The sequence below is a fragment of the Protopterus annectens genome, chromosome 17.part0 (genome assembly GCF_019279795.1).
Source record: "Protopterus annectens isolate FY-2018-M chromosome 17.part0, PAN1.0, whole genome shotgun sequence".
NCBI classification, from domain to species: Eukaryota; Metazoa; Chordata; order Ceratodontiformes; family Protopteridae; genus Protopterus; species Protopterus annectens.
In genome coordinates, this window is record NC_056751.1 from 347,833,301 (window position 1) to 347,851,451 (window position 18,151).

Sequence of the window (18,151 nt, forward strand, 5' to 3'; positions counted from 1 at the left end):
TAACTCAAAAAATGAGCTACCCTGGTGGAATCATATCAATAGGCTATATAACAGATGGAAGAAGATCATGGCAAAATTTAGGAGGTACAGTACCCAGCAGGATAAAAGCGCTCTCAAACTAAACAAACAACTTAAAGAACAAAAAGTCTACAAAAAACACATTTGAGGTAAATTTGGCCTCCCAGGCCAAGGACAACCATAAGGCATTCTTTAGCTATGTCTGCAACCTCAAAGGCAATACACAATTTTGTGCAGAGCTTATTTTAAATGGAGCCACCTATACTGAGCCAGAAGATACAGCAAACCTACTGGCTGACAAATTCAGCTCCAGCTTTACTCCTCTCTCCTCATCAACCTTCTCTCAGGAAATACCAACAAATATAACCCCCCTGCAATCACTAGGGAACAGGTCCTAAATGCTCTCTCTTAGGCCAAGAACACTGCATCAAAGAGCCCAGATAATATCCCAGGACGCCTTCTAAATAGCCTGAAACATGACCTATCAGGTCCTCTAGAATTGCTATTTAACTGTGGCCTCCAAACAGGCTTTGTGCCTTCCAAATGGAGAACAGCAACAGTTGTCCCTCTACACAAAGGTGGGCCATCTACAGACCCTGAAACTACAGATCCACAATTCTCACAAGGCTCATATGCAAAGCCATGGAAAGAATTATCATGGAAATAATCAATAATGATATAGGAAGCTTCCAATCACTGGAACCAACCCAACCTGGTTTCCTCAAGGGCAGGTCATGCTTTCTCAACCTGGTGGACTTCTTTGAGAAGGTCACCAAATAAATGGATTAGGGCAAAATAGTTCACACTGCTTACCTTGACCTGGCCAAGGCATTTAACACAATCACACACTTAGGCATTGTTGACAAAATTAAAACCCTTATGTCACCCAGTGCATAACCAGCTGGCTCACATTCACGACACAAGAAGGTAGAATTGGGGAGTCTACCTCTACAAAGAGGCCAGTCACAAATTGAGTCCCTCATGATCAGCCCTAGGACCACTCCTTTTCACATTTACTTCTCTGAAGTCAAGGCCAATGTCAATAGCCTCTGGCTGACTAAATTTGCAGATATTTGCAAATTAGGAGCAGTCATTGAATCACCCACTGACACAAATATTCTCCAGGAAGGACTGACACAGACAAACTACTGGTGCCATAGCCACACACTAAAACTAAATGCCAGGAAATGCATAATAGTGTTCTTCGGGAAATCATCCACCCTTGGTAACTATTATATTGACAACTCACCCCTAAGAGTTCACCCAGTAGTCAGGGACTTGTGCACACACATAGACAGTACTCTAGCCTTTGACCATCAGTGAGAAAGATCATTCTATGTTATGCAACTTATAAACATAGGTATGGCATCTAGGTCCAAGAATGCTATTGTTTCACTGTATTCGGCATTCATCAGACCTATCATTGAGTACAATGCCCCTTTGGTATGTACCAAACCAGGCATATCAAATAACTGGAATGTCCACAGAGGTTCTTCACTAAAAGAATACAGGGTGTAAGTAGCATGTCCTATGCAGACCACCTCAAGGCCCTCTTCCTGTATTCTGCCTCATACAGGCTGTTGAGGGGAGATCTACGCCTGGCATACAAGGCATTGTCAGACCCCACTCTGATGGACCTCCTGTATATCTGCAAAACAAACAGCACAAGAATTACCCATTCTAAAGACTTAAACCTTGCCTGTGATATAAACAGGACCAGCTGGTGAGACAGGTATGTATCCCAGAGACTACTCCATCCCTGGAACAGACTCCCTACCCATGTGAAGCACAGTTCCTCCCTAACCCAATTCAAGTGTAACTTAGACAGTTGGATGAGGAACAGGAAATTCATCTCTGGTTTGGCACCTATGTTTCTTATGGACACTGGCAGCCTGTCAATGATTTATCTCCCAGGCCCCTGCTTGTAAATGTATCACCTCCCAAGACCCTGCTTACACTTATCAAAGTGCCACAACTTGTCAGAGATTTGGGATACATGGCTAGGCTTAAAAAGGCCCTTGTGGTTGTTAGCCTGCTAAACACCTATGAACATATAAATAAGCTCTATGTTTTCTACGAGCTGAGCCATCTTTTTATTCCTCACTGCTTGCTCACCATAAAGCCCCTAAACTGATCAGCCTTCATTCACACCTAGGTAACAGCCAATCACAGAGCCATAATGTCAGCCACTGGGAGTTTCTATTTAATGGCCCAATGGCCCCACCCCGGCCCCCTAGCTGCTATCACAGGCATTAGTATCACCGATGGGGCATCCCATACTCTACCCATGGCATGACTATGCTCCTACTCACACCCTGAGAACTACCATCACTAGCTTGAGATCACCAAATTCATGTTCCCCAGTTCTAAAGCAATTGTGAGCATGTAAGCCTCTGCTTGCATGGGAGCAATCGGCCAACACGAACCATCAGCTCCCTCCCCCACTTGAATGGGAGCAATCTGCTAAAATAATCCACCATCTCCCTCCCCCCAGGCTGTGTGAGACACTGATGTCCAGCACTTAAGCAGCTAATCAATCTCAGGTTGTGCAGGTTACAGTCAGGACTTTATCCCTTTATGCTACAAGCACAGAGCCAGGGATATAATTATTCTTGCCAGGCTAGTCTGTACACGCAGTCCTCTAACATTACTTGCTGCCTGCGGTTTTGGTTTGTCTCTACAAAAATCGGTACTCTTACATTTTTATTTAAATCTGTTTCTCAAAATAACACAGTAGTCCCAGTGGACCATGATCAGCCTTGCCTAGCAGTAAGAAATCAAAGTATTGAAGACGAGAGCACCAAAAGTACTGGCAATGTATTAGACAACATACATTAATAGAGTACAATCACAATCACAATTGGCCATACGTCAGTAAGGTATTCACACAAACAATACAACCATGTTCTTAATTCTATTAGTATGGATGAGAATAATATAATCAGAATAACACAGTTTTAAACATTTATGATTCCATATTCTGTTTTTCAGGTTTATGATGGAGATTAAAGTTTGTACTCTAATGATTCAGCAATTTCAGACTCACACTTACAAACCAGTAAAAACTTTTTTGGTATAGGAGGATGGCTTTAATTTGCATGCCATAACATCACAAATAGCCAGCTACAAAGCTGGTAAATTTCAGCAGCCATAGTTTATAAGTGAATGAATAATATCCGTATCCAATTTATTTTTTAAAAAGTTAATTTTAAGGGAGAATATGCAAGTGCATGTAATGATCATTCTTTCAGATGATACTGCTGTGACAGGGCTAAGAAACAATAGCAGTTTATTTAACAAATATGGCTGTAACATTTTGCTGTACTCTAGATGGGACATCATTGTAGAGTATAAGGTAACAGCTGTTCAAAGGTACAGGAGATCTACAACTTCACACAGAAAAATAAAACTCAAATCAGTTTTTCCATCTCTTTTAAATCTTAAGAAAAAGGATGGGGATCTCTTTTGGGGAATCCTCAAAAAAAAAAAAGAGATCACCATCCTTTTTCTTAAGATTTAACAGAGATGGAAACACATCTAAGGTTTGATTTCCTGTGTGAATTGGGTTAACATCACTGCAATATCACATGAACAACATAAAGCATACCTCAAAGTTAATTTAGCAGCCACAGAGATAATGTTCTAATTGTGCACAACATGGGATTATCTACTGAACAGAAGGACTATTCTGCTGACCCTCTATGTCATTTGACTTTACTACACTTCCAACAAAGGCAGCAGAATGTAACAATGGTACTACAAAATGATCTGAAGCCAGCATGCTCAAAGCAGTCATCAAGCAACAGGGGAGTCAAACAGAACCAGATTACATTTTAAGAAGTATGCACCTCATTTTTACTATTTTTATGTCAGTGTTGTAAAACAATGAGTAGTGAAGCAAATTACTGTTATGTGGTTAGTGAGCACTTGTAAACACTTCTGAACACCGAGTTCTAACTTTCATGGGTCATATCATCAATATATGTAAATATATCATGGGACACGTCAAGTTTCCTTTGTTCAGCTTTCTAGGTTACCAACATAACATCTGAGGAAAAGTGGGTAAACAGTTATTTCAATGCTGCAAGGTTATGAACATGACCCATCATGCTCCGTACCCATGACCATGTTAGCAACATAAAACTTAAATGCACTACACTACAGCGCAAGTAATTTTCCCCATCAATTTTACTTCTTCATTTGCTCTAAAACATTCCATTGTACAGAAAGAAAAAAAAAAGACGGAAATATACAAAATTAACTTTCACTTTAATGGCTAAAATTAAAGTATTGTTTAATAGCTTTTTTCAATACCATCTTCTATGTCATGCGAGTACCAGAAATTCAACAGTGTACACATGTTGTTCCTTAGTACCTCAACAAGTTTTGACAGAATGCTGAAAACCCAGTGTTTACTGTAGATAGTGTCTCCAATGGCATCATCCCCATTCTCATCTTCTTCACTAGGAGGGGGAGATGGGTTCCGATCCATGGATGCTAGTTTGCACAAGTCACGCGGCTTAGACATTTCACAATCCTCAGCTCTGAAAGGCAAATAATAATACATTTAAGATATTTTTGTTTCACTTAAACATTTCAACTGTCACTTATCTGTAATCATAAAATCTGCGTTGAAGAAAGGGGAAAAAGAATTTGCAGTACTAAATGCTATTCTTCTGGGTGATGAACTGAAGAAATAGATGACGACAGTGTGATATCAGCATTTGTAAACAAAATTATCAGAAACGTCAATTAGTTGAACACAGCCTTCCAAAGTACAAAGCCATAAGAGCACTTAAAAACAATATACCTATTCAACTTTATAATACTGGATTATATACTTTAATAAAACATGACAAAAGCATTATACAACGGCATTAATTGCAGTTATTTTTTTTTTTATTTACCTCAAAATTTACTCCTTCCTATAAATACGTCCCAAAATTTCAATAAGTCCAGTGTAGTTACCACCTCGCCATCCCATGTAATAGATGAACTTCTGTTTGATTTTACAGTAAACAATAACGGTCTGCATCTCCTTCTATGTCTTCAAACCAAAACCAAGAATGTGATGTAGGCAGGGGGAGTAGCAGCAGCAGACTGCAATAGCTGTAATCAGTGACAATACTGCACTTGTTTGTTCAAATTCAGTGACTGCAGTGAAGCAGCCTAGTTGGAATTCTTTTACAGATTTAATCGGCCAGAGTAGGACACGGAGAAGGAATTGCTGCACTGTTTTGAAGGTAATAATCAATAGTAACAAGTATACAAGCCTGTGTTAAATAAGAGTACCCCTTAATGAGCGTGGAGAACCTTAGCAGAGACCATTCTGATAATCTGGAGTATTTGGATGGGAGACGGGCGGAACTAATCAGAGGGGAAGAAGGGGGTCTTGGAGATACTGTGATGTAGTGCTTTGCTTCATGATAGGTCTACCTTACATAATTTTGAGTGCCGTATGTATGACTTGGGAAGGTTTGCTAATTAGTTAAAACGTATGTTGTTTACCTCAGACAGCTGTCTTACATTAAAATGACTTTGGATTAATATTGTCCAGTTGTACAGGATATGTTTATAGTTGTATCGGGTATTACTCTGAAGTATGGTACTGTGACTCACCACCACTGACCCAGTAATCAAGCAGCCTCATTCCTCACTACTGGCAACAGTGGAAGACGTACGCACCGGGAGGATGACAGGGATGCACACAGTATTTCCAGATACAGATCTCTGCATCAAGTGCAGTTTCCCTTAAGAGAACACAGAGACCACAGTCAGTCTGGGGCTGGTTTCTCTCTCTCTTTCTCCAGATCCCCAACAAGACTCCCCACTGGCACAGCTATAGAGCTGAGATCTCAGTTGAGTGACCACCCTCTCTGCCCAACTAGTGCTTTGTGTCCCTGCCCAAGTAGCTGACGCACAAACACACACACACACACACACACACACACACACACACACACACACACACACACACACCTGGGAAAGGCTGTCACAGGTTTACTAGCTATGCCCCCTTCTGCCTAGACTATAAGGTAGTCATTACTGCCACCTAGTCACTCCTTATCAGCTACTTTACGGCCCTTAACAAAGGGTGCCCAATCTTACTGTGTAATATTACTGTCAATACAAATGGTAGTTTGACCAAGAGCAAGGCTATTAGGAGTGGCCCACAGTGTCACCAAATAAACATGCAAGTACTCTCAGAACTTAAAATGCCTCATAAATATCAGCCATAATGATAGGTTTAAACATATTTAATAATAAATAATAAAAGAACAATATAATACTCAGTAAATAATCACAGTTACATCAGAGTTCAAAATCACATGAAATACTTAAAACAACATTGCAGGACAGGCTCCCTAGTTTTAGACATCCTGTCTCCTTGCTGCACCGAATCCATCTTTTATAGCACAGTTATAAAGTAATTTAATTTCAACTATTTTTCTGAAGTTTTGCAGGTTGACCTTCTATGTTCTAGTTTCCAATGTTAAAATATATACAGCTATGTACATTTTTTTCTGTTCTCTTCCAGTAGGGTACACTGTGGACACACCTTCTAAGCTGAGTACTCTACAAAATATCTCTTCAGCACACATCTGTACAAAGCATATTATATGACATACAGTTCTAATACATTTGTAAGACAAGCATATGAATCATACTGATATTCACAAATGACATGATTACTTACAAAATTCCAGCTAGTTGTGCTGGCAGTATCTCCTTTTGTCACACACACCCCCCTCGAAGACTCAAACTAGTTTTTCAAGTGACCCTTGAGAAACGTTGCTTGAGAGGGATGACTATCTGGGAACACATTACCCCATTCCCTGTCTTGACAGCCCATCTGCGTTGGCATTGCTAACCCCACTGTAGTGCTGTACTGTCATATCATATACTGCAACCCTAGGCTCCACTTTAGTAACTTGGCATTTTGCTGGCTGGCTCACTGTAACCATATTAAGGGACTGTGGTCTGTAATTACAGTGAATTTACTTTCATACAGATAAGCTTGAAGATTCTGCAGTGCCCACACTATGGCGAGACATTCCTTTTCTACAGCTGCACAGCATTCCTCCCTCGGTTGGAGCCTACAACTGACATATACTACTTTGTGCTCTTCTTCCTCTGAGGAAACCTGGCTGAGTATAGCCCCCACCCCATGGTTTGAAGCATCCACCTCTGGATTGGCTAACACAGGGGGTCTTCCCAAAACTCCTTTAAGCTTCTGGAATGCCTGCTCACATGCTGTGGTCCACGCTACCTTTTCTGGTTTGTTTTCCCTTGTTCAAGTCTGTGAGGGGAGAAACTACTGTACTATAACCGGGGACAAACTTTCTGTAGTACCCTGCTGTCCCTAAGAATGCACTCATCTGTTTTTGGGTAACAGGGGCAGGCAATACCTGGATGGCTTCCACTTTGGCAGGTTCTGGCCTGATCTTACCACTCCCCACTCTATATCCCAGGTAGGACACCTCTGCATTAAATGGTCAACCCTGGCCACTGTAGTCTGCCCAGCACCTCCCTGACATGCTGAAGGAGCTCTTGCCAAGAATAGCTGCAGATGGCAATATCATCCAGGTAAACAAGGGCAAAATATCCTGCTGCTGCTAGGATATGATTTATCAACCTCTGGAAAGTCACTGGGTGTTTCTCATCCCAAAGGGCACCTTCATGAACTCATACAAGCTGAAAGGAGTCACAAAGGCTGGCCTCTCTCTAGCACTGGGAGTCAAGGGCACCTGCCAGTAACCCTTGGTTAGATCAGTAGTGGTAAAATACTTACCCCCATCCAGCTGCTCTAGGGCTTCATCTGTCCTAGGCATGGGGTAAGCATCTGACTATGTGTGACTTATTTAATTTCCTGTAGACCACACAGAACCTAGTGCTGCCATCCTTCTTTGGTACCAGCACCATTGGGGAGGCCCAGGGACTGCTGGACTCCAGGATTATCCCTAGTTCCAGCATTACCTGCATCTCCTCCCTCAGACTCTATTTGACTCTCTCAGGCACCTTATAAGGGGCCTGCTTAATAGGTCTTTGGGGTCTTGTATCCACATGCTGCTGCACCAGGTGGGTACACCCTGGTTTCCCAGTGAGCATGCCCCCAAATTCCTGTAATACTGCTCAGATTTCTCGAACCTGGGCAGGGGATAGCTGCTGGGACATTGCTACCCATTCCACTGACGTTTCAGTCTGAGCCTCACTGAGTTAATCAGTTGTCAGATACCCCTCATACTCCTCCTGCCATCCACTGCAAATACTCAGCACAATGGCCTCTCTATCATGGTAAGGTTTCAACATGTTAACATGGTAGAATTTCTGCCCCTGGCTCCTGGCTGCCTCTGAGTATCTAGTAGCACAGTCTACTACCACTAGGATATACTTCTTCCCTGTGGAACTTGGGGTACTCAGAGGCCCCAAAATATCCATAGCTACCCTCGGAAATGGATTTTCAGTCACAGGCAGAGGCATCAAAGGAGCTTTGACCTTGTCCTCTGTCTTGCCAATTTTTTGGCACTGCTCACAGGTCCTGTAGTACCATGTTATAACTCTGGAAATCCCAGTCCAATAAAAATTCTGCATAATACGTATTTTTGTATGCTTTATGCCCATATGACCTGCAAAGGGAATGTCATGGGCTATGGATAGAAGTGCCAGATGGTAAGCTCTGGGCACTACCAACTGCTATATTCTCTCACCCTCTAGCCCTCCCTCAGGGGTCCACTCTCTATACAGTAACCCTTTGTCCAAGTATATAGATGCCCCTTTTCTTTGACAATCAGGTGCCTCACTGGCTACCTTCCTCAGGCCTTGTAATGTAGGGTTTGAGAGCTGAGCCTGTTTCAACTCTCTCTTGGTAACCCTTCCCAAATCCCCTTCCACAGGAAGTCTGGTATCCTCTGACATTGGTGCCTTACTGTCAGCCTGGGTACTACTACTCACTTCTGCCCTTGCAGTCCCTCTGTCCAAGAGAACATCAGTACCCACAAGCAGCTGTGGCTCACCTTCAGTCTCACTGCTACAGGGTAGCTCCCTCCCTGAACTAAGCACTACACCAGTCCTGGCTTCAAGTCTGTAGTCTGTCTGGGTCATCCTAGGCTACCAGACCAACATGCTTGTCTCCAAGCCTGAATGCGTGTCACTGCATGGACACAAGGTATTGATTATCAAAATCATTCCCTATGAGGACATCTGCAGGGATATCCTCAAACACACCTACTTGCTGGTTCCTTTTCCACCCTCCCAGTCAAGATGAACCCTAACCAAAGATATTTGGAATGGGGTCCCTCCTAAAGCTCTGACTGGAGTAGACTGCCCAAGCAAGTAGTGCTCCTCTTTAACCATTGCAGGCTTCACAATGGTTAGGTCAGAGGATGTCTCTCTTAGCAGTGGCCCGTTTCCCATTTACTAAGATAGGATATAACCTCTTGTGGTAGTTTGGTACCCTTGTTGTCTCAAGACAACTTACTGCTGGCATTCCATCATTCCCACTTACTAGCTCTCCCGTGTTTTGTTCCCCACCTTGCCTCTGTGAATATCTATATGCTACTTGGCCCCACTGGTTGCATTTAAAACATTTAATCCTTAGTGTTGGACATGTACCTGGACTATGGCTTCCCCACTATTTGCGGACTCCATTGGGATGGTTTAGGCTGCCCACCATAGGTTCCCTTAGACCCATGAGCAGCACTGGGTATCCCTTTCCTGTGCAGTGATGCTTGCTAGGTATAGTTCTCCCTTCTTCCAAAACATCTGCAATACTGCATTGGTTATCTGCTAACTACATTCTCATGTCCTCAGGCAAAGCGCTAAGGGCTTGTTCCCTCACCAAAAGGTCTGCCAGCTTTTCAAAAGTGGTGATCTGACACCCACTCACCCACCTATGAAAATAGGTGCTTAATTCAGCAATATATATCTGCCTTGAGTCTATGCTCACGAAACATTTTTCTATAAGCTTCAGGTGTTAACTTAAAACACTCTAACGATTTTTAACAGCATTATAATTTAAGCAAGCAATATCAGACAATTTAGAAATAGCAGTTACAGCTTTACCATGGAGTAAGGGGGTCAGTAACCATACCCAGAGCCCTTGGCCAGCATTCTACTGTTTACATACCCTTTCAAGCATATGAAAGAAACTACCAAAATATCACCCTCTGTAAATCGTGAAAGATATTTACTGACCTTTGTGAGTTCTGGGGTTCGGTTATTCCCTTCCCCATTATCTCCATGACCCTGGCGAAGAGTCAGCATCTCCATCTCATGTTGCCACAGCCTACATTCTCTTCAGCTTCCAGATGCCTCAGTCTCTCCACTGATTCTAGTGCTGTCTGTTTCTCCTTTTCTTCAGTCTCCAAATGCCGCAGTCTCTCTTCTGATTTTAGTTCTAATTGTTTGGCCTCCAATTCAAGTGTCTAACTCCAAACAAATTTTTAAGTCCTCTGTGGAAAGGTTGAACTGTCCATTTTCTGAGAGTTGTACATCTCCAAGGCCAGCCTGGTTGTCCTCCTGGTTGCTGGTCTGTGATGCAACTGTGCCCAAGGCTGCAATGATTTCTGCTTTAGTCAGGATGGCATGCACCAGTCCTTTGGCTTGGTACATCTCAGACAACTGGCTCCTTGTTAGCTTGCCATACTCCTCTATTGACATCCTTGCCTGATCTCCCTGACTAACTAAACTAATAAAAAATAAATAAAACTACTGTGATATGAAACTCTGAATGTTCACTGTGTGGCTGATTGAGAGTACAAACACCTTCTTCAGTGACCTACAAAAGTTCAATATCCACACCACTGAATTCTAATATGTGGATATCCCACCACTGCCAACCAGTTAATATCTGACACCCCACCACTGACCCAGTAAACAAGTCACCTCAATCCTCACCACTAGCAAAAGTGGGGGGGTGTACACACTGGGAGGATAACAGGTGCACATACAGTATTTCCAGATGCAGCTCTCTGCATCAAATGCAATTTCCCTTAAGAGCATACAGAGATCACAGTCAGTCTACGGCTGGTTTCTCCAGATCCCCAATAAGACTCCCCACGGACACAGCTAGAGTTGAGATCTCATCTGAGTGATCAAGCCAAGGCCTCTAGCACCCTCTCTGTCCAAGCAGTGCTTTGTGTCCCTGCCCAAGTAACTGACACACATTCTGAAGTTTGCTTTACACACACACACACACACACACACACACACCAGGGAAGTGCTGGGACAGATTTACTAGCTATGCCCCCTTCTGTCCAGACTGTAACATACTTATTATTGCCACCAGTCACTCCTTATCAACTACTTTAAGACCCTTAACAAAGGATGTCCAATCTTACTGTGTAATGTTACTATCAATAGAAGTGGTAGTTTGAACAAGAGCAAGACTATTAGGAGTGGCCCACAGTGTCACCAAATAACTATGCAAATACTCTCAGAACTTAAATATGTCTCAAACATCAGCCACAATGATTGGTTTAAATATAGTTAATAATAATTAATAAAAGAGCAAGAAAATACCCAGTACATATTCACAGTTGCGTCAGAGTTCAAAATCACAGGAAATAATTAAAACAAAATTGCAGGACAGTCTCAAATAAATACAGAGAACATCTAATCTATACTTTGCTATATTCCTGACCGAGTCAAATAAATTTACTATACCCTAGTTAAATTACTTACAGAGCAAGGCAAGTGTGGTGAATGAGTCTTCTTGTCAGGTCAAAAGACAAAATATAGAATGTTCTGTCTCTCTCAGACAGTTCTTAAATGAATATCTCAAATATTACCGCTGGGTTAGCTTGCAGGATAACATCACTTCTTGTCATCTGACTTTAGTTCCCAAGCTAAACCCCCATTGCTAGAAACTGCCAGCATTTAGCATTTACCTGTGAAAATAGATAGCCCGCAGATTGATGCACCTGCTGGAGGACATGCAACAATAAAACACTTACAAGACAATGCAGAAGGCTCCCTAGTTTTAGACATCTATCTTCTTGCTGCATTGAAACCATAAAGTAATTTAATTTCAACTTTCTGAAGTTTTGCAAGTTAACCTTCTATGTTCCAGTTTCCACTGTTAAAATATATACATTTACACAGCTACAATAGTTTATGTACATTTCTGTTCTCTTCCAGTAGGGTACTCTGTGGACACATCTCTAAGCGGAGTACTCTACAAAACATCTCTTCAGCACACGTCTGTACAAACCATCTTATATGACATACAGTTCTAATACATTTGTAACACAAGCATATGAATCATGCTGATATTCACAAAATGACATACAGTGGATATACAAATTGTACACACCCCTGTTAAAATGCCAGGTTTTTATGATATAAAAAATGAGACCACAATAAATGATTTCAAAACTTTTCCCACCTTTAATGTGATCTAAAATCTGTACAGCTCAATTAAAAAAAAAAAAAAAATCTGTTAGGGGAAAAATATAAAAAAATAAAAAATGTACAATAAGCTGGTTGCATAAGTGTGCATACCCTTAAACGAATACATTGTTGAAGCACCTTTTGATTTAATTACATCATTCAGTTTTCTTGGGTAGAAGTCTATCAGCATGGCACGTCCTGACTTGGCAATATTTGCCCAATCTTCCTTGCAAAAGTGCTCCAATTCTGTCAGATTACGAGGGCATCTCATGTGTGCACAGCCCTATTCAGGTCACCCCACAGATTTTCTATTGAATTTAGGTCTGGGATCTGGCTGGGCCATTCTAAAACTTTAAATTTTCTTCTGGTAAAGCCATTCTTTTGTTGATTTGGATGTATGCCTGGAGTCATTGTCATGTTGAAAGGTGAAATTCCTCTTCATTTTCAGCTTTCTTGCAGATGCCTGAAGCTTTTTGTCCAAAAGTGACTGGTATTTGGAACTGTTCATAATTCCCTCCACCTAGACTAAAGCCCCAGTTACAGCTGAAGAAAAGCAACCCCAAAGCATGATACTGCCCCCACCATGCTTCACCGTGGGGATGGTGTTCTTCTGGTGATGCAAAGTGTTGTTTTTGCGCCAAACGTACCTTTTGGAATTGTGACCAAAAAGTTCAACCTTGGTCTCATCAGACCATAATACATTTTCCCACATGCTTTGGGGAGACTTTATGTATTGTTTTGCAAATTTTAGCTGGGCCTGGATGTTTTTCTATGTAAGAAAAGGCTTCCGTCTTGCAACCCTACCCCATAGCCCACATATATGGAGAATACGGGAGTCACATGTAGTACACAACCAGTACTTGCCAGAAATTCCTGCATCTCCTTCAATGTTATTGTAGTTCTCTTGGCAGCCTCCCTGACCAGTTTTCATCAGTTTTGGAGGGACGTCCAGTTCTTTGTAACATTACTGTTGTCCCATATTTTCTCCACTTTTTGATGACTGTCTTCATTGTGTTCCATGGTATATCCAATGCTGCGGAAATTTTTTTGTACCCTTTTCCTGACAGATATCTTTTAACAATGAGATCCCTTTGATGCTTTGTAAGCTCTCTGCAAACCATGGCTTTTGCTGTAACAGGCAACTGAGTTAATGTCAGGAAAATCCTACTAAGACAGCTGAACTTTATTTGGGGTTAATCAGTCTCTTTATTTGATAGCAGGTGTGTACCCCAGACTGAATGCTGCAATTAAATCAAAAGGTGCTTCAATAAAGTATTAGTTTAAGGGTGTGCACTCTTATGCAACCAGCTTATTGTACGTTTTTTATTTTTTATATTTATTCCCCTAACAGATTTGTTTGTTTTTCAATTTCAATTGAATTGTACAGGTTATAGGTCAAATTAAAGGTGAGAAAAGTTTTAAAATGATTTATTGTGATCTCATTTTTTATATCATAAAAACCTGTCATTTTAACAGGGGTGTGTACACTTTTTTATATCCATTGTATGATTATTTACAAAATTCCAGCTAGCTGTACTGGCAGTACCTCCAATTGTCACAGGTACCCACTCAATTGTGTTTACTGGAGGAATTCAAGTGTACTGTAGTTCAGATAGACAGGATGTATAGTGCTGAAAAATAGGGCTTTTGGCACTTACAAGAACTTTAAGCTCTCTCATTTACTACTGTAATTTAACCAAACGATGATCATATACATGATGCACAGATTAGTTAAGATTTAGTTGCTGAGTGAGCCTATATGCAAAGGAAAGTAAGGTCTAAAGGTGGGTAATGGTAAGGCATAAATGGAAACATAGTCCTGTTGTCTTGTGTTATGCTTTTTGTGCCTTATTTTTTAAATGGTAAGTACGAAGTGAGTGCCAGATGCACGCATTTATGAGTCATCTAGAGGACATGATTGATCGCTGGTGCAGAGGAGTGGGGGTTACCTACAACATTCAGTTCTGTTATTTTTGTTATGGGTGTATTTTTGTGTGTGAATACAAGAAAAAGGAATAAAATGTTTTACCTATTGAAACAAAAATACAAATTATCAATAGACTGGAAAAGGGTGAAACTGGATAATTTCTTGCAAAGATTTTCAATGTTGGGAAGGCTACAATCTTGGAAATCAAAGTAAAAAAGATATAATTTTGAAGTTTGCATTGAATTTGGACAGTGACAATGAGTTGGAAAGAAAAAACATGAAAAACCCTAAAGACAAAAAAAATGAGCAGAGGCTATGCATTTACGGTTTGTGCAAAAAGAACCTATCTTTGGTGTGCTATTGTGTGAAAAGGTACTTGAGTTAAACAATAAGTTCGATAGTCCGATTGATTTTAAGGCTAGCACTGGCTGGTTAAACAACTTTAAATCTTCTCGTGGCATATAAGAATTACAAGTTCAAGGGGAATCTATCTTGTGATGCACCTGCCATTGAAAAATTTAAAGAAACATTCTTGGCTCTTTTGGAAAAAGAAGGCTATTCACTCAATGACATGTATAATGCCAATGAAACCAGTGTATACTGGAAATCATTGCCTCATAAATCACTTGCATCTAGGCAAGAAACAGTGGTCCCACTCCCTGGTTTTAAAGCTAGCAAAGAGCAAGTAACAATTTTGGTGACTGCAAATGCCACTGGAAGCCATCTCTTAACCCCACTAATGACTGGCAAAGCCACAAAGCCTCAGTGTTTAATATGTGACATGTCTCCCACTGAGATACAGAGCATAGAAGAATACTTGGATGAAATGTGAAATATTTCTTGATTGATATGCAAATTAATTCATCCCAAATGTAAAGAAGTGCAGACAGAAAGAAAAGAAAACCGGAAAAGTACTTCTTCTGCTGGATAATGCACCATCACATCCATGTAAAGAAGTGCAGACAAAAAGAAAAGAAATCCGGAAAAGTACTTCTGCTGGATAATGCACCATCACATCCAGGAGTGGAGAAATTGAATTCAGTTGCTTAAAATTTTGAACTGATTTTTTTTTGTCTCCAAATGTAACAGTGCTGCTTAAACTAATGGATCAAGGTGTTATAAAAAATCTTAAAAAGGTGTACAAGAAGCAAGTCCTACATCATTTATTATTGGCAGAAGATGAGGAAAGTGTAGTGGCCTTTTCAAAAAGACAATCTTAAAGATTGTTGTTATACGGTGTCTGAAGCTTGGAACACATTCTCACAAGATACTGTTAAAACGCTTGGAATAGATTGCTGGATGAAAGAGGAGAAAATGAGAAAAATTGCTGTGGACACCAATGAAGACCTAATGAAATTGTGAACATGTTCCAGGCAATTCCAGAATTTTCTGACTGTGACAAAGATGATGCACAAATATGGTTAGAAAAGGACAATGATCCTGGCTTTCAAATTTTGAATGATGATGTAATTTTGTCTTTTGTGCAAGAGTAAAAGGCAGTGACCAATGATGATGCTGGAGATGGGGATGGTGAAGAAAACAGAAAAAGTGGACCAAGTCATGAAGATGCGTTTACAGCACTGGAAGCTGCAATGTCTTGGTACGAGCAATAAGAAGAAAGATGTCCTTACTTAACTTCTGCTATTGAAGAGAATGCACGATTTAGCTGTCAAGAAAAGACGATCGAATTTGGTTCAAAAAACGATTCATGATTATTTTTTATAGTGGATCTGTAGTTGTGTCCAGCATCTCTTATGCTGTAATTTGGCAAATAAATATTTAATATGGCAATATACTGTACCATTTTGTACTTAAAGTAAATTTGTTTTATTTTTCTTATTTTATGTTCATCAAAAACATTTTTAGAAGATTTTAGCCCGTTCAATTATATGTCTGATTATCTGAACTATCCTAAGTTCCAATTACTTCAGATAATCGACTCTCTACTGTACAAGCATATAGACATACACATGAAGGACAATTACACTACTGACATGAGTTCAGTTATAGAAACAGCGGTGCTACCAGTAAGTGCTTAGAACTGTTAAATTGTTCATAACTGTTTCCCAACCATACAACTACCCTTCATGTAGTAAAACCATGAAAATGCATACTTACTTTTTTTGTCAAGCAATAAATTAACTGATCCTGATAAAACAATTTCTGCCACAACCAGCAACAAATGTAAAATGCTGGTATATGAACATTACAAACAGATTTTTTTAATTACTGCAAACATACTATTTATAACTTGATAATTATGTGGCTGTAGTAAGACATTATATTAAACACCTAATGTTACTGCTCCTTTGAGGCTATATTAATGAACATTTGACATAGCTGTTGTAGCAAACTATTTACAGGAAGTTTTTCAGAGGTTTACCTAACAAGTTCAAATATTCTGCAGGCTGAATATGAAAAGTAACTTATTCCATTAACTGCAATGTTTAATGCAAACTGGAGAATCCTACCTCTGCTAACATCTGTCACATGGAGCTAAGAGGCTAAAGGATGAATGAAGAAGCACATGAGGAGAGAGACAGGGTTCTGAAATTACCTGGAAAGCTGACAAAGTGAGCAAAGGTGGGTCAGAAATGGAGAAGGAGAAGAATAAACTTTTCTTGGTTCACATGTTCATCCATATTTAAAAAATGACTGTTACGGTAAGGACGAGATAAAACGCTTAGAATTTGAGGAAAACTGTATGAAGTAAACTTCATCCACCAACATTTGTAAGAGATTAATATTATATACACATATTAAAATAAATATAACACAAAATTGAAATATTTACATACTGAATGAAAGTTTTGCATAGCAAATGTAAAATTCTCTTCTGGGATGGGAAAAATATGATTTTTTTGTACTGAAGAATGACAGCATTCAAAAACAGGTTTGTTCTGTTTCTGAAAAAGGTTATTATAGTGTATTGTCAATTAAGTGGCCAATTTTTTTTTCTTTTTGTAGGATTCATGTTAGATGACAACTGCAAATTTCCAGTTAATGATCTTCAGTCATCAAATACTAACTGTAAGACCCTGCACTAAATCTGTCTAAAAATTTAACACTTATAATACAATACCAGAAACAAATAACCTAATAAAAATACCACAATGTAGCTTCTGGAAGAAAATACTGAAAGCTGTTGAAGTTTGAGTAGCAACTGCCAATACATCATAATAACTGTCATTTTTTCAACAGTTTCCCGCAATAACTTAAAAACAATATTCTTATGATGCTACTTTATGAATACAAGTGGGAAGCCAAACATTTTTCAGTTACAGCAGGGGGGGGTCTAACTTAAAATGTTAATGATTAGTTCCATGAAAAAAAATATGTAGCCGCCAACTTTTGAAACCGTCACTCTGAAAGAGAAACACTCATCATTTTCTGCTAGGAAAACATCTCGGTCCTCAGCAGGCCTTATTATTTTCTGTTTATACTTAGTTACTATAATGCTGGGAAAATGGAAAGGGATTTCACCTTCTGATTTGTCAGAGATGACTCAGATATACAACTGTACTTTCCTCAAAGATAAAGGTAGGTTGCACTTACCCATAATAGTAGATGTTCAAATTCCTCACTGTTGCAGTAGCCCTTAGGCTATATGGTTTCCTTCCTGCCCAGGAAAGGACCATCCAGCTTTAAAAAGCTCTACCCCCACCTTCACTCTGACTGCTGACTGGCTAATCCACAAAAAAAACAAAAATAGGACCAGCGCAGAGGTAAACCGTTGGAATGCAAAGTCCAAACAGCAAACAAGCAATTCCAAATAATGGGCACGCAGAGTTAGTAAAAGCAGATTTATTAAGAATC

At 40.1% G+C, this 18,151-nt stretch overlaps 1 protein-coding gene across 1 annotated transcript in view; it reads right to left on the minus strand.

Moving 5' to 3' along the window:
• SAAL1 (serum amyloid A like 1) overlaps nucleotides 1–18,151 on the minus strand; it is a 579,650-nt gene that overhangs the window by 489,865 nt on the left and 71,634 nt on the right. The window contains exon 2 of the mRNA XM_044059076.1: nucleotides 4,394–4,562. Within this exon, the coding sequence (XP_043915011.1) occupies nucleotides 4,394–4,546 (153 nt within the window). The 5' untranslated portion in view covers nucleotides 4,547–4,562. The remainder of the gene's footprint in view (nucleotides 1–4,393; nucleotides 4,563–18,151) is intronic.